The sequence below is a fragment of the Plodia interpunctella genome, chromosome 20 (assembly GCF_027563975.2).
Source record: "Plodia interpunctella isolate USDA-ARS_2022_Savannah chromosome 20, ilPloInte3.2, whole genome shotgun sequence".
Lineage (NCBI taxonomy): Eukaryota > Metazoa > Arthropoda > Insecta > Lepidoptera > Pyralidae > Plodia > Plodia interpunctella.
Genome location: NC_071313.1, coordinates 493516 through 518831, shown reverse-complemented (window position 1 = coordinate 518831; position 25316 = coordinate 493516). Strand labels below are relative to the sequence as shown.

The 25316-nt window shown below is 35.1% G+C and overlaps 1 protein-coding gene across 20 annotated transcripts in view; it reads right to left on the bottom strand.

Annotated features, from left to right (window-relative positions):
• Positions 1 to 25316, bottom strand: part of rg (rugose) — a 397734-nt gene that overhangs the window by 116535 nt on the left and 255883 nt on the right. For all 20 annotated transcript variants that reach the window (XM_053760674.2, XM_053760671.2, XM_053760675.2 and 17 more), the window contains one exon: positions 24907 to 25043. In XM_053760674.2, coding sequence (XP_053616649.1) covers positions 24907 to 25043 — 137 coding nt within the window. The remainder of the gene's footprint in view (positions 1 to 24906; positions 25044 to 25316) is intronic.

The following is a 25316-nucleotide window of genomic DNA, read 5'->3' as shown; positions in this document are numbered from 1 at the left end:
AGTAGCAGCTGATTGTCAGCTGACACCTTTGAGGAGGCTTGAGTGGCTATGGTAGTGAGGTAGTTCGTAAACAAGTTTATAACTACTAACCCTTTATTCAAAGATTTCGTAGGAACTAATCCAAGGATTGAGATCCTGAAACAATTGTCCTAAGATTTGGTATAAGCTGATACCAAATAAAAAGCTGTCTGTACCACTCCTTGGCCCTTTAACTATATCGACACCAAAAATCACTTCAAGTCAATGGCTCACATTTCATATTAAAGAAGGAAACACACACATCACATTTATAAATATGTAGTGTGTATGCTACCGCTAAATGTTGGTAGGTAGTCGTCAAAGTCTTATCAGATGCCTTTAGTCGACTTGAATAAAATCTAACACTAGTGTTAGTACACACTCAAAAGAAGAAAAAGTAAACACAAAGTTAACACTTGTGAAGCGGAGGTACTCCAGTGTTTTATACTTACATACAAACATTTTAAGCAACGCACTAAGCCATTCCAAAATATAGCTACAATTAATTTTCACTATAACATAAATTAAACTCGAAAGGATCTCACATGCTAATTTCGACCCGCGACCTTCCTTATCTACATTTTACAAGGTTTGAGCATCATTGCAATGTTGCATTAGTAGATGCAAATATCGGAACATACGTTTAATGCAGCTCATTAGAATAATAACCTTTAATCGTAGCTGTGTAGTGATCAAATGGTTTAAGAATATCGAGGGCATAAGGTCAGGGGATTCAAGTCCCACAAAAATAGCAATAATTACTATTTTAGAAATAGATTTTATTAGTTTTGTTAGGATTATGGTTTTACTGATAAAATTGACAGCAATTGAAAGACACACGGATAGTACCTATTGTGTACATACAACTTCATAATGAAAATTTTATCGTATCAACGTAAAGTTTTACAATACATGCACTGACTTCACGATAAAATTTGAAGTTTAGATGTGAAATCGTTGACGATATTAGCGTTGAAAATATAGGCAAAATAATTCGATCATCCAATAATTTGTAAGAAATTTTGAACGCTAGATTTTGAAAGTAAACCAACAAGTCATTCCCATGTCGATACAGATGCGACGCACCAGGGGTCCATGACTATAGAAGCAGTATTTCTACACGAAACACACGATTAAGTTCAATTAATGGGCTCGATCGCACACGTTGTTTTGGAACAAAAAAAAAACAGATAATTTATAAAATGTTTTCTGTATTCGATGGTTTTCTTAATTAATTTAAATAGCAAATTGATGAATCCACATTATTGAGATGTTTGTGTTTTGACACAAAAAACGATTCACATGGTTTGGGTCCGCCTTGTCATAAATCAATTCATTAGTAGACCACTTAATTCGGTGAGGTTTCAATTTCACATGCAAAGTGATTTAAACTTGTCATGCACATAAACAAATGACCTTGTTGTGCATAAAATGCGAGCTTTGATATCTCAAAGATACATAATTATGAACAGTCACATTCTCAGGCTTGCACCTCTATAAGCTAATAGTAACTAAACATTTTAAACTCCATAGTAAAATTTAAAATACACGAACCACACTATAAAAATACAAATTTAATTAGCCACCCTCATTAAATCACCATAAATTAATTTGGCCGGAACAGCCGCCACCAGGGTCGTATAAAACAAAGGATCTAGCATAAATCAAAACGCTCGCTCGTAGAGGAAGCGGTCAATCATTCCCTTTCTTGTCGGCGAACAACTGCTTCACTGGTTGACGTTAGTGTAAGGCCACGAAAAAGACGTAATATAATAACCTTACAATTAATATTTCATAAACAGTATTACTATAAAACGAAAACATGTTTAATCTATTTGATAACCTATTAAACACTGCTGCTTAAAAGTACAGTAACGGGCAAAAAGCGATAGTATAGAAATAGTAGAATAGAGTAGGGCTTTGGTTTGTTGAAAATTCAATTATTCTAATAGGAATAAGTTTCTCATTATGAACAGTTTACCCGAGCCAGATACATCTCTGATTATGAACAAAACATTCTTTCAAACGCCGTTTTCAGAGCCACACTTAAACTTGCACACCTTTTTGAAGAAAAATAATACCCCACACAATATTGTTTTGTTTTATTGTACTGACAGTTCTAAACAAAAAACCTTTTATATTTGAAGAAATGAGTTTAGTTAAACAATTATTTACCTATTCAGATTTATTCAACACAGACATTAAATCTTAAAATATTTATATTATAATATTACAATATATTTTTTTTTAATGTCAATTAATTAACAATTAAATAAATCACCATTAATCATTTTAATATATCAGTGAAAAATAAATACAAAATGATCTTATACGAAAAAAATTGATTTACAAAAAAAAAAAAAGTGTTTTAATATCCGGGTGAAATCAGAGAAATTCACTAACAATGATAAGATCAAAAAATACCAGGGTAGCATATTCATAATGGAGCTGGCATAAAGATAGGATGCACTTACGGGCCGAAGGTCAATGGATATTTTCACTCATGCAAATTCAACGCTGCAGGGCAAAGGACTCTTGCATATTCATGTTGACTTAATCTGTATCGTGTTTTCTTGTTTCTGTTTTATAATAAATTACGTTTTGTTATCGAAAGATCCGGATTATCTTTATGCATTAGGTACTATTAAGAACAAAAAGCATTAAGTTGACACGAAACTTCAGTTAAAAGATTGATGTGTTTAATAAAATATCAAAAATTGATCATAAATAATTATATAATAGATCATAATTTCTAGCTGCGCCCCAGGACTCCATTTCAGTTGGATTAAATTGTATAAAGAAATGTACGACAATACAGATAATTTCAAAAATTAGGGCAAAAGTTAGGGTCTATCGAATTAGAGGTACCTAATTTGATTTTGTATTGACAAAGGACTGGTTTTACAATAAACCACATGGAAAATTATTCCGTCAACAATTCTGGTTCATACTCTTACAATATATCCTCTTACAATATTCGACGACCTCGGTGGCGCAGTGGTAAAGTTCTTGCCTCTGAACCGAGAGGTCCCGGGTTCGATCCCCGGTCGGGTCATGATGGAAAATGATCTTTTTCTGATTGGCCCGGGTCTTGGATGTTTATCTATATATGTATTTGTTATAAAATATAATATTGTTGAGTTAGTATCCCATAACACAAGTCTCGAACTTACTTTGGGGCTAGCTCAATCTGTGCGATTTGTTCATACATTATTTATTTATAATTTATTTATTTATTATTATCCTACAATTTATAAATGCGGAAATTTGAACGTGGTGAGTATGTTCGTTACTCAATCACGCACAATTTACAAAACGTACTTTTTATCCCAAAATTTCCGCGGCATCGAAATCCCAGGTACAGCTAGTAAAGAATACATTTACCTATCTGAGCGTTTACCCGGTTTTTTCCTCCGCCGCGCGAGCACAGGACCGGTTTGTAACTAGTAAAGAATATAATATTCTATAACATCTTTTTGAGTGTGTTATTGCTAACACTGGTGACAGATTTTAATCAAATTATAAAGGCATCTGACATGACTTTTACAACTACCTATCGACGTAAACTTGGCAAGTAGTCGCACGAGTGAACTTAAACTATCAACCACCAGTGTGCAGGTTTCCACACCACGTATTCTATAGCATGAAATGTATTCTGTAATACAGGCAATGTCGGGAAGATATTGTCATCATTACAGATTTCCGCGGCCTATCTCAGGCGATGGATGGAGGCTTTTAGCGGTATCGGCCCCGGCGAGTTCAAACGGCGCTCGTGTGCGCGAATATAATGCGTCGGGACTGGGACTGGGGCTGGGGTCGGCTAGGACATATGCTATATATATTTTTTATTGATTTTAAGGCATGTAGTACAATAAAGTTATTACAAGCAAAAATAACCTGGTAATTTGCACAACGCAACTTCGACAACCTCTCAAGCTGGACTGATCGCGGGAGATTTTTATAATCAAAACTGTTTTCTCGTCTTTCTCTCTCTCATATTCTCGGTTCCTTTTAGTCATAAAAAGTCGGAGCCTAGGATCCGATTTGCTTATTGTTTTTATTATAAAACTATGTTACATGTAACACCATTTTTTACTTATCATGAAAATAATATTGATTTTAAGACTTAGAAAAATCAATGAACAATAGCTTAAGGCAAACATTTTAAAGATTTTACATAGTAATAATTGTGAATATAGATATCTATATTAGCATATTATTAGTATTGCATATACAATTAGTACTTAGAATTCGTGTAATTGCTGCTCACAATACGTTGCATGTGTAATAAATAAATAACATCATTTGTATCAGCTGGCGTGTAAGTGACAAACGACATTTTCAATTGGTGTTATCAATTTAATATAATTTCGCTGTCTTTTACTTGATTGATAGAATGATTGCTACTCTGTCAATGTGCGAAACAGACTGGACCCCAGAAAAAGAATAAAAAGAATAAAAAGACTTTTAAAAAATCGGCCATATTTATGTATGACTATACTTAGGCTGAGATTATCGGTTCCTAAAGCAGCGAGGCGATTTTCTTTAAGTATACGTATTTTTGATACTAATTGGTATCGGCCGATAATATAGGTAAAGTCGATGCGTGTCAAAATGTCCTGCACGGATATCTTGAACTTAGTAATGTCAGGGAAAATGCAAAGAATTTGCACAGATATGTGAATTAGTAGAAAACGACTCAAGCCTAAATAGGACTAAATGGTCGAATTAACTCGGAGATTTCGACAAGAGATGGAGATAGACCAGGGACAGAGACACCTGAAGAAGAGAAGAGAATGGGCGCAAGCTTTTTGCCAGCAGTCGAATATGAGTATGTTGTAGCCATTCATAAAAATACTTTTCTAGTTTTAGTTGTTGAGAAGAAAGACGTAAACCCGCTCGTATTTCCTATGTGAAATTGAACAAGAGAGCCCGTTGTGATTCAGCTCCGACAGCGGCCAAACGCTTGTAATTTCCGAACGCTCACAAACCAAAATAACAAACCATTAAACAGTTAAAACGCCATTAAAAACAATTCAGCCGTAGAGCCCGCGAGAGGAACATTTACACCGACGTCTCGGATGAGAAATATTATTTAATCAAATCAATTTATACTAGATATAAAATAATCTCAGAGAGAAAAGTGCTGGACGACCGGCATCGAGACGATAACATCATCCAAGTCGCTACGTACGTGGATTAGATAAGCACAGGACAGAAAAAGTTAGCATAGAAGAGAAGAGCAGAGAAGAGAGCTTTTCGCTCAGTTGTGGATAGAAAATGGCTGCGATGATGATGATGATGAATAATTTGTCAACATTTAACATAGATCTTTCTTTCTAAATCAAGTAAAGACATGTTTAGGCACTACTGTATTTCAAGTTTAGTATGAAAAACAACAGCCGATTCACATTTTTCAATATTCTTAACACAAAGGTTCTTCATAAGTTTAAGTAATTTTTTTGACGTCAATAAGTGATGTATATCATCCTAAATTGAATAAATTTCGAATTTGAATTTGAATAATAATAGTAAATGAAAACAAGGTACTTGGCTGGCTGAGGGCATGTGGCCGATGCGACTGAAAAACGTCACTTACCAAGAGGTACCAAAATTAAAGTCTTGTTTGCAAATTAATTGTCAAATTGAATAGTAGCATAAATAATTACATCTACAATCAAACTTTGCGGTGTAAACGACCGTAATATGACTCGAGGATCGCTCCGGCGCTAAGCGGCGAAGGCGGGCGGGGCCGCGGGCGAGGGCTCTCTCCTTCATTGATTTACCACCTTTGTTTACACAACGATAGATGATATATTGCGGGCCGGTACTAATGGACTAAAATATGGGCAGTCCCATATTATTTTCTGAGGAGACTAATTTTGAGTTTTTTACAAGCAGCTTATGCCGATTCTTCTTCACCTGCGCTTTGGATGTCGGCGGTAGACATAGTATTATTCAATATTTGAAGTTAGTAAGTGATGCTATCGTAGATATTCCTAAGTGTAATATTTTTTTTTTTAATTTGAAGGAAACTCAATAGCGTACGCCTTTCGAAGCTTTCTTGTATTTTTTTACGAGTTTACTTATGTTATATGTATTACCAAACTTACGAGTCAGAAAGACTTTTGCGAAGAAAATTGCCCCGTAGTTCAACTGGTAAGATCTACTCAGTCACTCTACCGGAAACTGAGGAAATTATATACAGTTGAGTTGGACTTGAAAAGCTATAATTATAACAATGAGTGAGTATCAACTTGTAGAATGAAAACTAATTAAACGATGACAATTCGATAGTGTTTTTATCATGACAACACAGTTTTTAGCTTAACAGTTTTTGGTTCCACCTTTTGGTTTATCATCAGCCCCGTGTCATAATAATGCGCTGTCAACCGTCACACGTATCTATCAGTACAATTCAGCTCAACTGAAAAGTGGGTCAGAATTAATCAGTCAGATTTAACAAGACAGACCATACCAGGTGAAAAATAAAAGCTTGTCAAAAAAATTAAATTCCGACCACAGTTTAAAATTTAATAAACAACAATCTACACACACAAACCAGCAGCGAAAAATTCACCAAAACACCGTAGCTCGTTAAAACTGCAATTAATATCAATAACAGTGCAAATTTCGCGTCATCCGTCAAGGGCCGAGTCAGTCAGTGAGTCAACAACCTGCGCGCATCACTCACACTGTTTATTTTTCAATTTAACCCGTCACTGGTCGCCGCGGCTCTCGCGGCCCGCTGAGTAAGGGCCGCCACACACGGCGGCGACATATTAATGCCGTGTGTACACGCCCTAGCCTCGAGACGAATACAACCCTCGCTTGTTGATTGTCAATTTATGAAAATTAGATGTAGTTTTATTGAATAAATTTAATATTGATTTTCGTTATTTATTGAATAGCTGTTGTAGCTACGTATTGTTTTTTTCCAATCTAAGTCCCTTTCAGTACGTATAAAAATGTGTTTGCATAATGTGTTGAGAAGTCAATGCGTCAAAGGGTAATTAATGAGCACATTTTTGCGTTTACAACAATTTTCTTCACCATCCTTCCTTTCAATTGATTCCTATATTCATTGTATATTAATGTCTTTGTTTAATGTGTTTGTTGTAGAGTTTTTGTTTTGTTTTATAAAAGTTTTCAAACAAAATTAGGTATTATATAAAGTTAAATAACATAATTTGATATAGCACGACTTCTGAAAGTTTCTTTATAATTACTGTATTTTGATGTGATTTTATTACCTAATTAACAAGACTACATAAGTTGATTAAAATCAGGGCTGGTGACGATAATCGTACGCTGAACAATTTAATTTTTTATGCAAGTCTAATAATAAAATCTTTAAAATATTATCGGCAGCCCTACTAACAAGCTCGCAGGCGTCGAGAACCTACAATTAGGCGAGAGCAACAAAACAAGAACCGTAATACACACTCTGGCAACTAGTTATACCCTTTACAAAATTAATTACCCCAAGATAAACGCGAAAACCACCTTTAAAACGTACACCTTAGAGCTCACGAAAATTTGTGACGCGCTGAAGGGTTAAAACACTACTATGAGTGATTTGCAAAGTTGTTTCACGAAAAAATATTACATTTTCGACTTTAAACTGATAGTAATAAAGCTTCAAACAGATGTAAATGTAAAGTGGTAGTTGAAGCATGGGAAAATTGTTGTTTATAGATTATTGGTACAACATAAGCGTTCATATTTTGAGTTATTGCACGCGAAATTACCAAAAAAAGTGGCGTGAAATTGATTTTCAAACGAGTTAAACCGTATTGCCTTTTTGGGAAGGAGAAATTTCTTAAAAAAATTACTGGTCCACGGGAAAAATGTTCACTGTTTCAAAAAAAATAATAATTTAGGAGTTAGGCTTTGTCGGCGGAGTTCCTTCTATTTTACAAGCTTTTATTTAGTTTCACTTGTCCTGTCTGTGTGTCTATCTGTAATAAAATCTTGGAAGTAAAATTTTACCTGCTTCCGCATGTCCTAAAGAGTTGACTATCATATATATACAGAATTAAGTACTAATATTAAACTATCCTACATCTATGTCACCCTGGTATTAGTAGGATCTTATGGAGTAGTTCATAGAGTGGCGTGTGGTTCCCGCCCTAGAATATTACTACTCCATGTCTTCCAGTGGATGTCATACGATGTGACTAAGGGATATAAAGCCTAAAAGCAAAATCTCAACGACAGCATTTCCAAGGGTTGACTTCAGCCAGTTGGTCAGTCGTAGAATCACATCCGAATCTTCAATGTTACGGTACTTTTTTATCGAACCCGGGCTTCGAGGCGTCACAGCCAGCCGGGAAAACGATTTGATAATAGAGAGGAGTAGTTCATAGAGACAGAGTACTGAAACCAAACAAAAAGGTATTAAGGCCCCACGCGGATCGTAGACCAAGACCACACACGGCGTCAGTAGCTGACCAGCAACTCTGTGGTTATCGTGATACCGCGCCCACTAGGGTTCCTACCGATTGGTTATCTTTAAACTATGCCATTCTTCTGTTATCCTGGTACTCGCTAGATCTCATTCTATCTTTATTATAAGTTCATCTAGTTTAATATTTATTATTCTTCTATTTTTATTTATGCAGAAAAAGCGAAAAATAACCTAATAATAATAGACTCATAATTTTTTATTTTTTAAAAGTGTGGATCTAGAAAGTAGGTAATATACTAATGGACAATAGATAATATAAAAAAATAATAATGAGTACAATTGAATTGAAAGCATATTACTTTAATATCTAATAGGTAGATAATAATTATTCAAGTCACAAATTGACTAGTTTAAACCCTTTAAACTTTTAGTAATTGAAAACAAATCTTCATTTGTGATACAGATGTACTTGTGGTACAGATGTACCAGGGAATGATAAAACCATTGAGAATATGAAAATCACCATGTCCGAAGCAGGCCTGAACCTCGCTTCAATACCGTAATTCTCGCATGATATACAGCGTTCTGACGCGATCACTTTGATTATAGTGATTATGTCCGGACGCTCTCGGACAAGCTCGGGATTTACTAGCTTTGCGAAGAAGCTGCGTGTTCTGTGGTTAATACGGCTTTAGTAATAATAGGACCCAGGTTTGAATACTGCTGGACTTCCATACAGGTCTGGGAGCCAAAGAAAAACATACAACGTGTTAGATGAGCAGAATGTAAAACTCTTCTTCAAATTCAGGTATAGGCCTATAAATAAGAAACGCTAGGCTAGCAATAAACCAACACTATTTAATATCATTTCCACCAATAAGCCCGACAAACAGCCAAATGTAGCCGTCGAGTTCCAGAACTTTTGATTCTGTCTACCTCTTAAAGGGTAAAGACGTGATATTGTACCTTATTTCACAAACCAGGCATGTCTGTCAGTTGGGTCATAGTACATTTCTTCTAAAACAGAAGTTCACGATCATCCAGCTCAACTGATTTTTCGAGCTGGGTAGAAGAGCCCAGCTTATTATCAAAAGAAAAGTTATCATCTTAAATTACTTAAGCCTTTCAACTGGCTTTTCAACTTGAAATGCACTTGCAAATTTTTTGACTTGATTCGATGTCGGAACTAAAAGATTCTTAAGAATTATGTGATGAAATCCAAACGAATTTGTGCTCTACTAACGTAATAGAGTTGAACAGTTACTGTTTCAATCAGTAAACACAAGAGGATCTTTGTCAAGATGTTATTTATCGGATCTCCCTGTGAAACACTACCAAAAGACAACGGGACGTACGTAATAAAGTGTAGGAGCACTTAGCGTCACAGTACACAATTAATTTTATTTGTAACTGCGGCTATTACTGTCCACAAGCAACTTGCACTGTCATTATAAGAAGGGAATGCGTTGGCTTTTATACAGATTATAGAATCAAAGAGATGTGTACATGTTCGGGAAATCTGTTTTAAAATAATATAGTAACTTTTTTTTAGGTATACAAAATTTATTATTTTTAAAAAACATTAAAAAATTAAATATATTTTTTTACAAAACTTATAATTATAAATAATAAAGAAATTCCAGCTCGTCGCCGCTTGGAAGTGTTCCAAGAAGACTGGCAGCATTACTCCTCTGAACTGCTATGGCAATTCTCTGTGCAAAGTAACTGCCCGCCCTTGGATCGCCCGTTACCTCACGGAGACGACCTCAGAAACAGAGCTCAGACGAGCAAGAAATCTCAGACAAAAAGGATTTTGCCTAAATATAGTTACTGACTGATACATATCAACAAAATGGGGAAGACGGAACATTCACTAATATTCCACTGTTTAAAAATTGATAAAATACTCGAACGCATTCTAAATGAAGATAGAAAAAGGATTTTGCCTAAATATAGTTACTGACTGATACATATCAACAAAATGGGGAAGACGGAACATTCACTAATATTCCACTGTTTAAAAATTGATAAAATACTCAACGCATTCTAAATGAAGATAGTTTTAACACTGACGCTGTGCCCGTCCGTGCATATCATCTAATAAGTCCTATTACATTAATATCGATTGAGTTAAGAAACGAAACTTAACACGCTTTTTATGCGCCGCATCTCCCAATTTCCCTTACCCAAACAAGTACATACGGATCACAATGCAGTAGTCGTCAATCGAGTGAAACGGCTAAAATATTTGTTTACATCCAAGATTGGTTGTGTTAACGTTGTTTTGTGAGATTTATTTCTTGTATTTAGTTGCACGTTTGTTCTTATTCGGTCGAGATGGAAACACAACATATATCACTTTTTCAGGATCAGAAATCTTTTACATAATTCCGCAGAAGTTGCCTACAATTTTCGCCCGTAGACCTTTGAATGCTGCATAGGATAATATTCACTTACCTTGAACCCCAACTTTATGTACTGCAATCGATGTACTTACCTGCAATAAAAATAACACGTATGACACTTTTTTCTCAGTAATAATAAGTACGAAATTATATGGTTTGACATTATTGCTGGATCTACTGACATTATAGGAATTTATGACAACACTAAGAGTCTTTCTAATATCAATTAATTCGTATCGTGCATATTTAGTCTTGCATTAAATAAACAACGGGTTAGCCTCAACAAAAACTAACGACACGTGTGAGCCATCAATTAAAATCTAATTAACAATTTAACCGTCAAAAGCAATTTCCATCGCCTAACTAGGACTGCATAGCATTACAACAATTCAACTCTAATTTTCACAAAGCTACGATCCAAAATCGATTGTTTTATACGTTCGAGAACTAGAATAACATAACGCTAAAAGAATTCGAAACTTATTTAAATGGCAGTAAGTTCGAAAATTTTAAATTTAGATTTGAGAGTATAGAGATGAGTAGCTACGGCTACAAATTGTGGAAGACACTGGCCGTCCATGGCTTATTGTTTTTTAATAGTCGGGCCCGCCCCCGCGGGGCAAGACACATCCATCATAACCTTAGCATCTCTTAACTTTGGGCTTGTCCAAATAAAAACGAGCGAGCGAAATCCCCGCGGCGATGAGACGCATTCCTTAGAATTTCTACGTATAAATTAATATTTTCGAGGTTAGTGATAATTTAATGCGTTATATGATAATATCGACATATCTCGAGAGTTTCATTAATCTAAAGACTCACTAGTGCTAGTCCAGACAAAAAATCATAAAGTAATATAATTATTATTTGAACTTTTCAATATTCCTCTAACTAGAAGGATGCAAATTTTGACGTGAGCAAAATCTACTAAAAAGATCCATAAAATATTATCTAACAAAAGTTGCGTGTAGTAAACCTTGGCCACCTGTAGTCCGACCTATACGACCTATCGTTATCAGATTGCGAACACATGTCGCTCCCTTGATCGGCCCGATTGATCGGTCCCGCTTTATTAACTAGACTGGTAACAGGTGGAGGTAGTTAAGGGGATGTCACTCCAGGGACGAGATTCAGCTAATGTTAAGTTAATATCGCGACTCGATAGTAGTTCTTATTTACACGGAACTACGGTGGCGTGTTATTAACTTTAGCAGAATCAACGCCCAAACCGATAATTAATGTGTATTTTTAATTATGAATGGCTATGATCTAGAGTTGGATTGTTTTAGGTATTTGAAATAAAAATAAATTTGTTTTCGAATGACCGACTATAATTATTTAGTACCTCATTGCTGTTGTAGTTATTATATATCTATCTATACTTTACGAAGCTCTCAAAATGAATCCATTTTGAATTCGCGGCTATTACAATAAAATGTATCGCGGTTTACGCAGGCAGGGTAACATGGCAAGCAGTTGACTGCAGCACAACCACTCGTTACCAATATTAATCGGTCGTCAGATATGGAAATAATTTTATTCAAATTAATATTTATAAACTGTAATGTCTATTAACTATACTAGGAAAGCATAAGCTGTCCAGCGGTCACAAATGTCACCATTCCAACCACCTTGCGAGACAGAAAAAACGCAGTGTTTTGTGAATAAACACACCCGATGAAATACGCGGCTCATTAGCGGCAAAAATTTACATGTTTAAAAAAATAAGACAGTAAATTATTGGCGACGGGCGAATAAAATTCGAATGTACTTACAGCTGGAAGGTGGGTCTTGATAACGGCCGATAAGACGGCCGAATGTTTTCAAATCGCCTCAATAAAATGTGTCGGCTGACATGTAACATTTTAGTTCGAGACGTCCGTTTGTTTTAATCTAATTAGTGCCCGTGTATCGAACTTTTCGAATGTTTTTAGGGAATGTTTCTGTTCGTGTGAAAATCTTTTTGAGCAAATAGCTAGAAAACAGCAACAATTACGTGGGAATTTTGTACAATTTCAGGAGATACGCAATTATTACAAGATTTTATTTTAAAATTTGCAAGTTAAATTACGTTTGTTCTTTGATTGTTCGAAATTGAAATTTTCGACGTCGCTTCAGTTTCCATGACAACGCATTATGAAAGTATTTGTAATTGCTGACGCTGGCTGACGAAAAGAACATGTCCGTTGAGTTGAGGAGAGAGCCGTTGCTGGTTGCACCCTCAGATCGATGAGAGGTCAAGCTTGTCAAAGCATCGAGGATACGATGAGTACAATGAGTGCCATGAAAGTTAGAACCTGGCCTGAACTGAACGTAAGATATTTCTCTATTATGTGGTCAAACCAATACGCAAAGTTGGGACTTTGCGAGATTTTTTTTATTACGAGCTGGGGCTCGTAATAAAAAAATCACAAAATTAAAACACGCATTAGCAATAATCGCTAGAGAATATAAATCAGACACTAGGCACAATAGTCAGGGTTAGAGCGCAAGAGAATGGGCTGAAGAATGGGCTAACTAACGAGAAGTAAGTTTTACGACGGTGCCGTGCCCGCTGTAAAGAGGCGCCTGCGCAGCGGTTTATTGCAAATGACAGTGGCTCTCAAACGTACCACTGTCCTACTATGAAACTGAGGAATTACTAGATTTGAAATAATTTAGGTTAAAATTACTTTACAAATCATATACTTTTTTTTTTTTTAATTTGTAATTGTTATTATGTTATTAGCATTTTAACGCCTGAAACACTGAATTTTTTACATATATGAGTTAGGAGTGGATGCGAGTATGACAGGAAATATAAAGATTACGATTAATTGCACCGGATAATTACCGGCGCAGTGGTAAAGTTCTTGCCACTGAACCGAGAGGTCCCGGGTTCGATACCCGGTCGGGTCATGATGGAAAATGATCTTTTTCTGATTGGCCCGGGTCTTGGATGTTTATCTATATATGTATTTGTTATAAAATATAATATCGTTGAGTTAGTATCCCATAACACAAGTCTCAAACTTACTTTGGGGCTAGCTCAATCTGTGTGATTTGTCCTAATAGATTTGTATTTATTTATTTATTTATTTATTTATTTAAGGAAAGAAAAAACATATTGCTCGGTCTTCGAACCATGGGAAGATTAATATGGAATTGCTTTGATTACATGAAGAAAATGAGCTTTATAAAAACTCATTTTCTTCATGTAATCAAAGCACAACACCGTAAGGTATAAATAATAAGGTATAAATTATGAATGTATTTATGATGAGTCATGTAACAATAAGGTTGAGAAGCAGCGTCCTAGTGCATCGCCGGTTTTATTGACGAGCAAGAGTTACGAGCAATTACCGAATATCAATTAGCACGTGATATATTGGACGGAGCGTAAATTAAAATTCAATTTGCGATGGGTAAAGTGTGGGTGAGTGGTGTTATAAAATTCTTGTGAACTTTCTTTCGGTTCATGTTAGCTTGGTAAGATGATTCATCATCACGACATTTATCAAACGATTTTTTTATTTATACCTTTTTATTGGCACTGTTTCTCGTTTATAACAAGGCCAAATCGGAAAGCCTCTTTTTCATCTGAGTGTATTTTCGGTCGTATGATGCCCCGTAGCCAAAAAGTCCACGCAAAATGTTAACATTTTGTAGATTCGGATGCGATTTTGTCTGGTCAGCTCCTTGATGTCAACCTTCTTTGAGAATGCCTATTAGCGGTCAAGGTTTTTAACATTTAATCGCCTCGTACGACAGCGAAAGAAGTATTAGAGATTTCCTATTTTATGGTGGAGATCCACTCGTCGTTATTGCAAAGTAATTTTAGTTCACAAAATATATTAGAATTCAGGGTAGTATATACTTTCAATTACACAAAAATATTAATATTCATATTATTATATGGGCAAGACACCATCACAGCAGATATTTTGTAAAGCCAGCGCGAAAAGTCGAGGAAATATCAAAATAATAAATTATTTTAAATTCAATTATTAGCTCATAAATATACCAAGAAGATTCACTCCAACAAAGCAGACATCCACACACTTGGTAGCAATGTGAATGTTTTATTTGTACATCAGAACGACGCACGCTCGTATGATTGACGCAGCGAGCCGCCCGCGTTCCGTTTTACATATAAATTACCAATTACACGGACGCATAGTATACTGGGAGTAGCAGAAGTGGCACATTGCGTGTTCACTCTAATTGGACTAGACTTAATAGCTGTGCTATAGATAGATGACAGCAAAAATAAAAGTACAAATCTCAGGCAGACAATACATGACGCGACTCGACAGTCAAACATCAGACAGAGAAGGAATGACAAACAAAGAAGAAAAGGACTCTAGAAATGGGGAAAACTTACACTCGAACTGAATGATAGTTTAAGTAATAATTCTAATATAACAACTAACACTTGCGGCCCGGGTTTTCGCTCGGGTAAAACCATAATATGTAGCCTATATTACTCCTGAAGATTTCTTCTATCAATTTCTTCTGCCAAATTTTATCAAAATCTATCATTCCAGTAGTTCATGACTTTATTCATTACGAACCAATAAACAATACGAATCTTTTCCCTTTGTAATATTGTTATGGAAACATGTATTAAAGATTCGAAGATAAGAAAATATAATATAACAGAATAAGAAAATATCTCTCGAGATCTCAAGAAATAAGAAATAATTGGCGGTGAAACATAGGTCAATCCAGTAAAGTAAGTTTTTTAAAATATTTAAATCGTGTCTATCTCTTCTCAAGTCACCATTATCGGTAACGGTAGCCACTTTTAATAATGAGTAATGAGATAGAAAGAATGCAGGATAACGACTGACGGTGTTATAGATGGGTGAAATATATCCACGAGACTCCTAACCGCCTGGTACTCTCATACATTAAATAGACGGCCCTCATTAAAATCTATGATTGATTTTGAAGCAAAACCAATACAGTAGTCGCTACTGGCATTTTAGTCATTACGCCGTTGATTACCCATTAGATTTAACATCAAAGGCACCGGATTGTTATTAATACAATTTTTAGAAGACCAAAACAAGATTTGGAAGATTGCTTGTGAGCCACTTTCCCAATCAAATCTAGTCGTATTTTAGTTAATAAACTATATTCTATAATGGACTTTGAACTAATCAAACAGGTCTGTATGGCTTAAAACCAGTGCAATGCAAATCTTTCACTCAAGGACCAGGCAATCATCCTCTGACAAAAGGTATGCTTAGAGGGACAGGCAGTCGGCCACCCGCCGCGACGCCCGGGGCGAGCACGCGTTTGTTTTACCTGTGTATTCTGCAAAATAGTCCAATCTGCAAGTTGAGCAATGGTATCTTTGCGCTATGCGATCCTAATACTAGTGATTAAAACATCCACAACAACGGGTCAACATTCACCACCATCATCACAATCATTTGATTCCCTAAACTTCAATTACAATACTAATCAACATAGATTAATTCATGGTAAAAATCAATTATTAAAACAAAACCTAAATTAAAATTAACCTCATTTTAATATTTGGTAACATCTACTATAGTTAAAAGGAGGAGTAGTAGGGAACAAATGTCTGACTACCTATGTCGCTCCCGCCTGGCCCTGGCCAACCCAAGAAATGCTTGCTTGATGTCGTCAAGCATATGCGTGCCAATGCGAGGTGCGAAGTGGAGACGAAAAAGTAGGAAAGCGGACTCCAACGCTCAACGGCTGAGGAAGAAACCGGGAAAATGCTCAGATAAGAGAAAGAGTTGTACGCGGGTTAGCAATAAGTTACACTAATCATAATGTATAGCCGTTGCAACTCTGTAGGATTCGAGCGAGCAGTCGTTCTAATTCAGCTTGAAACAACCGAAAACACGTTATTTTCTTACACGAACATTGCAAGTTAAATAAAAAAAATGTAAAAATAACTGCACGTAGAGCGATTAAGTTAACTCCCATATGTTTCCAAAATGATTTCCGAGAAATTTTGATTATCAATTCGTGAGTATTGCTTTCTTATCACGTATTCGAGATGACTTTATTTTGATATTGCACGGCCGGAGTTTATTGTCCATTGTCTTTGGACTACGTGCCTGAATGTCGGCGCCGACGACCAAATTCACATGTCACTCAAATGCGCTGATGTTATAATTAACCTATTAACATGTACAAAACGTAGTTCACTTCGAAATTATTAATATTCCATGACTTGTCAATGAAAATAATTCGACGAATATTCGCGATTATGATTAGTGTTACATTTGTAAACAAAAAGCTCTTTCAATAATAACAGATTTCATAAACGTATTAACAAAAGGAGCTAGCAACGTAAGTGCCGACTGCCGCCCCTCCCTCCGTGAGAATGTTGATAAGTAGAGTACTTAATTACAAACAGTGCATTTTCTGCCAAAAATTCAATAATTTGATTACTGAACAAAATATTATGTGTGACTACAGTAGACAAACTGTTGTCATTATTTAGCTTTCTTCAAAACCAAGATATTTAAAAAAAAAGTCTCCATTATTTTACACGGATACGAAAAGTATTCGTATAATTGGTTTACAATAAGAGCGTGCTAGCGACTAGAAGCTTTTTCTTAAGTGTAATATAAATATATGAATGGTTGTAATTGCGTTAACTTGTTTACATTAACTTGAAAGTTAATGACAGTAATAAAAATAAATAAAACACTGACTGAAACACTAATAGCGTACATTCTTATAAGAAAGAAGAAAAAAAAAAACCTAGGAAATTGACAAAAACGAAATCATGTTTCTGGTTGTTCCTGTATAACCAGCACCGCTTGTAATTTACAATAGTTTTTATAATAAAGTTTTAATTGCGTGAAATGATTACATTAACTTAAAAGATAATGGTAGTGATAAAATTCAATAACACTGGCTGAAAGACTATAAATTGTACTGACTTATACGAGCTTTTTCTTCGGCAGAAAGGAAGAAAATCTAGTACTTAAATAAAAAAAAAGCGATCACGTTTTCATTAGCCCTGAAGAAATCCACATCCTGAATAGATGTAATAAATAGTTTTAATTGCACCAACTTATTACATTAACTTAAAGGATAATTACAGTGATAAAATTTAATAACACTGGCTGAAATGGCAGTAAAATTAAAAAAGAAAATAATGAAACAGCGATATCTCTATGACACCAAAGTTCCATTAATGGGTAGCGTGAAAAGACCGCATAAAACATATGCTAGTTTCTCGGAATGCGCAAACTTGGTTGCGTGCGGTACGTTTACGGCTGTGTTTTGTTTTTTTTTTCTTTTTATCGATGCCTTAAAAGTCAAGGTTGGCCAAGGGAACACACATATGTTGATAAGTTCCAAAATATCGACCAAGAAATATTAAAAAACATATGTACCTACACACATATACAAAAGTTATGAAAAAAAAAAATTCAATTGTTTTAAGCAAGACTCGTGTTCCGACTTATTTAGGATACATTAGTTCCGTTTTCCAAAAGTATAGGCAAAAAATTGAAAAAAAATATAAAACTACACCCAGGAGACCAACCAAGACGTTCGACTATTTCCTGATCAAAAACAGATGATCGACAACTGAATTTGGATTTTTTTTCTTATGGTATAAATAAGGAAGCGGTTCTGCAGTTCCTCCCCGGGTTAAGGCAATTAGGAATTCGATGGCGCCCCCGGGAGCGCGCCGGATGCCGCGCTCTCCTGCTCTGCTATGCATTCCTGGTAATTATGTCTGATAAATATGCATGACCTATGACATGACTGACTAATTTTGGGAGTTAATTTATTTTGGTATGCATTTATTTATTTATACGAGAGTACCTACCACCATTATTGCGGATTGGCTCAAGATAATTTTTGGTCACCCATCCAATGAAAGACCATTTTGAGGGTGTCTTAACCGCCACTATCACATGCCGAGCGCTAACCACTGCGCTATTAAGCTCCTCCGCAGTGGGCAGTGGGGACGTTAAAATAGCTGTTGATGATTATACACGTATAAATATTTGTATTTGGTCATTATCATATATCATATATATATCATTCATTTAAGAACATTTAAGTTCTTGTCGGTGGAGCATTAAATTACATGTATTACTAGCAAGTAACATGAATTAAGAAGGTATTTATTAAATATTTAAGATTTTCTGCTTAAGTTGGGCTGGGCTTCTGGAACGTCACATGATAACATGTAAAGTAATTAACATTTAAACACGAGTATGTAACGTCCTACAGGTACTCAACAATTATTCAAATAAAAATTAAATATACATACAAAAACACAAACTCGTGGAATGTCGCATATCTGTGGCGGCTTAAATGAAAGTTGACTCCAGGTAAACCTAGCTAATTTAACTAATTAGTTCAACGATTGGACTCAACGAGAATTTAGAATTAACGAGAGCAAAAGAATTTTATAAAATGTATTTCCCGTAAGTTTCAAACCTCTGTAAACGAGCACCTGTGTAACATACCAATAAATAACGTGAGACGTCTCTGACCGATTTCGCATATAAAAATTACCCGTCATACTAGAACTAGAGATGTGCTATTGTCGATAGATCTCAGCGCGGCGGGGAGCCCTAATCTTTGAATCTGGCGCCTAAATTCCTGCCCACAATGAACTGCTGTCACTGACCGAACAAGCAATCGTAAAAAATAATACTAACAAAACAACGGTTAAATAGCTACCGTAATTTCGAACATCAAAAATAATATAATTGAAAAATATATATATTAACGGCAAATTTTCTTAATTACAAATAAATTTTAAAATTATTAATGGTAATATTATTCACACATGCTGCAATATAGTTATCCCTAGCACAATAGTTTGCAGTTTATTGATAAATTACTATTATAATATTTGATTGACTGACTGACTTCGACTTTAGCCAAGGAAGTGTTACAAAAAGCAGACACTGTATAGCGTTTTTTTTTTAAATCTTAAGAAACTAAATATAAAATTACGGTATGTATCTCAAAATAATGGAGATTGCACCGACCAAATCAAAAACAAAACACAGCTTTATTGCATTTACAAAGGGTTGAATTTATTACAAAAAAAAAATAACAGGAGCAGATGAAAGTTATTCAATTTACGACATTTAAAAATAGCACTTTATAAGAACGGAATACAGTTCATTTTATGAAAATTGTATTTATTTTCTTTTATATGTCATAGTGATGTAATATGTTTATTTATGGGTGTCAGTTGTCAGCGATGACGTGGGAATCCTGCGCGATGCAGGGTAAATAAAGATCCATATCGCTGAGGTACAAAAATAACTAAGGCAGACTTCCCTGTAATTTTAAGAAAAGATATAATTTGTTAATTTCTCTATGTAAATAAATTATGAAACGTTATAGTATAAGATTAAATTATGCAGGAAATATTTGTTAAATTTAGGTTAAATACTTTTATAATTGCTTAGTTTTACTTTCACATACTTATGCAACGGTACATTGATTTATTTTTTACTAGCTTTTGCATGCGGCTTCGCCCGCGTGGTGAGCGATTTAGCCGTGAAGAAGGCACAGACAGACAGATATACTTACACATTTATAATATTAGTATAGAAGTATGGATTGCTATTAAATGACAACCTTGTGTATAATATTGTATGTGGTGCTACACCACGGACTATCAATGTTAATTTAAACAATATGTATGTTAATATTCAATTGGACATCATAATAATGCATAATATCACTATTATATTCAGCAACAAATTGACGTTTCATTTGCAATAACATACGCACTGTATTGCCACAGGCTGCCAATAAGATCAGAGCTACGCAAATCGTCCTGCGTTGTTTCTACTATTAACGAACACGTTCATAACTTATGAAGCCCTAGTACATATTTTAATAGAAGATTTTATACGATTCTGACAACAAATGACATAAGTACGCAAACACATCGAATAATAGCTATACTAATATATTTTACTTATTTTATATTTGAAGCGGTGGTGGTGAGGTTAACACCGCATGTGGATCGCAAGATCCCAGGTTCGAATCCTACTTGTGCCTATAAGTTTCTACACCATAAATAATGCTAAGGAATATGTTGTGTGTATTGCAATCCACGTAATGGCCACAACCACCCTCGACAATAAGGAAATACGACTATGAAAAGAGAAAGAGAATCTTTTTTACAAAGTGGTAATTGAAATCTTCAAATAATAGCTTTAGTAAGCTATTTGACAAAGTCGTTATGGAAATCACGAGATATTACAACATATATTGGTGTTATACATATGTATTACAAAAGGAAGTCCCGTCTGTCTGTATGTACGCGATAAACTCAATACTGAACAAACCTAACAGTAATCTAGACCACTGTTAGGTTTTCACCAATCGAGAGTGTGATTCCGGAGGAAGCTTTGTATAATTTATTATAGATTTCCCCGAGCGAAGCTGGGACGGGCAGCTAGTAGACTCATGACAAAATTATACATTGTGACGCGAAATCAAATTGGTTATCTTCTTATAACAATGCTTTCCCCAAGTAAAACTAATGAGTAGGAAAATTGACAATTGATTAAAATACTCAATTATAAATTATGCGGCTATAAATTTGTGTTCGTTCGAGGCAACGCCGCCGGACCCGGCCGCATAGCTCGGATTCTCAACGCACGCATTTTGGTATGTTCCTTACGTCTCCGCTAGTTTCATCTCTCATTTAGCTAGACACTACTTCTTTCGCCTAGTTTTGATCACAAGGAGTTCAGTGGAGTTCGCTAAAGCCTTATCTTTCTTTTAATTTTAGACATTGAACAAACAATTACATATTTTAATTAATATGATATTAAACGAACATCCCAAGTATAATATCAATGGGTGAATTGCATGCCGTTCAAACATTCATAAGATGAGTTTGTATTCGAGTCATGTTTTCATAGACCACCTCTTGCTTCCGGTCAGTTTCGGTGACGGAAAACATAGTGTGGAAACCTGCACACTGACCTTCAAAGTTTAAGCTCACTAGTGTGTATGAGATAGGTAGTCGTGAAAGTCATGTCAGATGCCTTTAAGCGACTTGAATAAAATCTGACACCAGCGTTAGCAATTAACACACTTGAAAAGTATCAGTATTCGTTATATTTTACGAATTAGATGTCGAATATGTAAGTGGCAAGAGAAACGAAGCTTGTTCATCTCGCTTGCACACATCATATCGAAACGATAATTAAAACGGTATATTAGCATAAACAAATAAAATGCCCCATTAGGATTTCAATTTACAATCTTCGGAATCGGCTGAATTAGTCGCAGTAAATAACGCGACGGACACGTCTTGATGATGTGTGGTCCAAGTTAAAAGAGTCTTAAACTAAATCTAGTAAATATTAATTAAAAATTAAAATAAATATTAAAAATATTAAAGAAATAAGCAGCACCTATGATTATATGAAAGACTTAGACTTAGTTTAAATATTTTTTTTTGACCTCAATAAGTGATTGTAGATCATCCTAAATTGAATAAAGAATTTTGAATTTGAAATTAAGTACAAATTAATTACGTATACATGAACTTCTACACAAATAAATAAATTATATTAGCAACCAATAGTTTTTTCTCAAATTCAAATTGAGAGACACATTCATTTGTGCTTCTTCTTACTGTGTTTGCATATTATCTATGTATACTTACTATAACAATATACTTGAAAATTTTGTTTGTTTGAACGAGCTACCCTCTGGGCCTTCGTCTACTTTGGTCTGAAATAAGTTAAGTATCTTGAATATCATCAATAGTATCTCATAAGGAATGTTATCTATTCCTGATTGATGTAAAAGACTCAAGAATTTTGACAACTGTAATATCATTTTTAACCACTACAACAATCTCCTTTTTAAACACTAGGTATGTGTATAGTGAGACTAAGCAAATATATCTATCATCTCGAATTTCCCACGGCAAAAATATGAAAATATAGGCTGAAATTTTTCAGCCTGATTTCCATATTAAAACTGTAAAATAAGTCAATTTGATAATTAATAGTGTTAAATTTTAAGTTCACAGTACAGTTCAATGCAACGCAATCAGTCTATGATTTAGAGACTGAATAAAATATATCTTCGTGGTACATTGGACTAACGTATGCCTTCATCTCGACTCGACGTGAGCAAGCGTAGACGCGAAGCGTGTAAGTTCTGATGAACTTGTACTCTGTAAACTTTACGATTATATAGTTGCTTGATTATATTCACTGGTTTTAAGACCAGTCGTTTATAGATACCTCACTTCCTAAAAAGCTCTTCGAACTGAGTGAAATGGTCCAAAAATGGGAGGACCGATCACCAGTCTGGTGCTTGCGCTGGCGTACGTACCCGGAGATAAATAATAGATGACGTATAGCAGAAGAATGTACCAATAGTGTGGTGTTGTGGTGTGGTGCCAACAATGGATGTCGAAGGTCGTGTGAAGTGGAGTAGAAAATGTAAAAAAACGGACACTTGGTTGCGGCAGTCATAGGTTGAGGAAGGTACTGGGTAAAATCTCAGATGAGAGAGAGAGAGAGAGATGAGAGATTAACATTAATTAGACCAGAGTTTTTCAGGCTTACCTAATTTTGTCAGCTATGACGGTGTAATTATTTTTCTCAACTAATAGAGAATTATCAACATATAAAAAATAAAAAAAAGTTATATCTATTTGGAAAACTTTACATTCTTGCAATGCAACTAGCACAATATTACTTTTTCCCATATAGAATAACAATTGGAAGGGTAACATATAAAGAGAGGAACGTAGAATACTCGCATATAAGATAGGATCCGATATGAGTCGTACCTGTACGTGTATTACTAAACAAACAAGACATCCCAGCTCGTCGGATAACAATCGTGCTGCGAGAGTCGAAGGATGGGAGTGCTAATCCTCTTGAGTATCGATATCGATATCAACTTAATGTTATTAACGCGAAAGTGAGATTTTTTGTTTGTTACCTCTTTGCGCATTATTTACTCAATCAATGATCTTAAGATTTCGCATATATATGTATATTCTCCAGGTAGGAGGAATACGGAGGACAAGTATAGGAGTCTAGGGTCCGTTTTCCCACTTTTTGTTCTTCCTCGGCATTCTCGACATTGACTATTAACAAGTATCCAGTACCATAAAGTAATTTGTTATAAATTAATTGCCCATGAAATTCATTAATAAACCAAAATTTGAGATTATATTATTACTATATCGAATGGTGCGGTGCAATTTTCTATATTAAGTTCTGAATAATTGTAGATATACGAATAAGTATGACATTCCACGTCAAAGAAAGGGCAATACAATTATTTGGAATTTATTCATTTTGTCGACATGTCACATCGACAACAGAAACTTCCCAGCACTGGGTGGCGCCTCGTGGGCCGCTGCGCCGCGGGGCCTCATTGTTCGGTCAGCTAAGTGCCTCATATTCGGTTACCCGCCCGTATCACGCGCCTATACCTTCCATCGATACTCCATCCACCTTCAAACCATAACATCACTACTCTTTTTTGACAGTCAAACCAAAATCTATCTTATTTGCTAAACTATAGAGTTGAGTTTCAAGTGGTTGATTACTGATGTGATACGACAAGGAATATAGCTGAGAAAAATGTTATAATTTTCGTTTTATAACCTGAATTTGGACACAGAAACCGTCATAAATTCGGTAACAAAGGTTACACGTCGAACCGTATTTGAGTTCCGTTTTGTCAAATGACTGTCTTCTTTATTTATAATATTTGTTTAATAGCTGCTAACAAAAAAGTTAATTTATAAAGGTATAATATAATATGTTTTATGGTCGTTTTTTGTTTTAGCTTTTATTAGGTTGGGAAATTGTATTCTTTGGTATTTTAGTAATAATTTGTTTATTGATTCTAAGAATAACAATTCTTTACTATATACTATATCGGCTACACAGGAAACTTAATATGTACAAAAAATAATAATTCATAGAAGATACTACTCCAATAATTCATAATTAGGTACCTAATAAACCAGTCGAAACAGTAAACAAATCAAGCCTTTTTAGTCCTCGGTGGAGATTCTGTTATATTTGATAGAATTTATAATAAAAGCGGACTCACCTCAGGGTCAATCTTCTTGTACTCAAGGTCATCCTCGTCCACTTCGAAGTACAACTCGGTGGAAGTCAGCGACACCGTGCCCGGAGCCACCAAACCTGGAGCCACTAACTTCGCTTTCGTGCTTATGTTCACTGGGCCTATGGGAAAACGTAACGCCTGATAATATTCCATGGCAACGTTGCACGACTGCGTTTGTTGCTAAGAGGAGTTCTTTAGTAAGGATACAATTTTTTTATATGTTTAATAAAATATTTAAAGTAAAAGTTACTTAGACGCGCTAGGAACCCTTTGGGATCTTTTATTATATTAATTTCTTAAGTTTTGTTGAGAGAGTCCAGTCCTTTTTAGTGTTAATGTTACCTATGAGATGCCAAAGCTATATGTCTTAAATGTTTCGTACGATATCAACG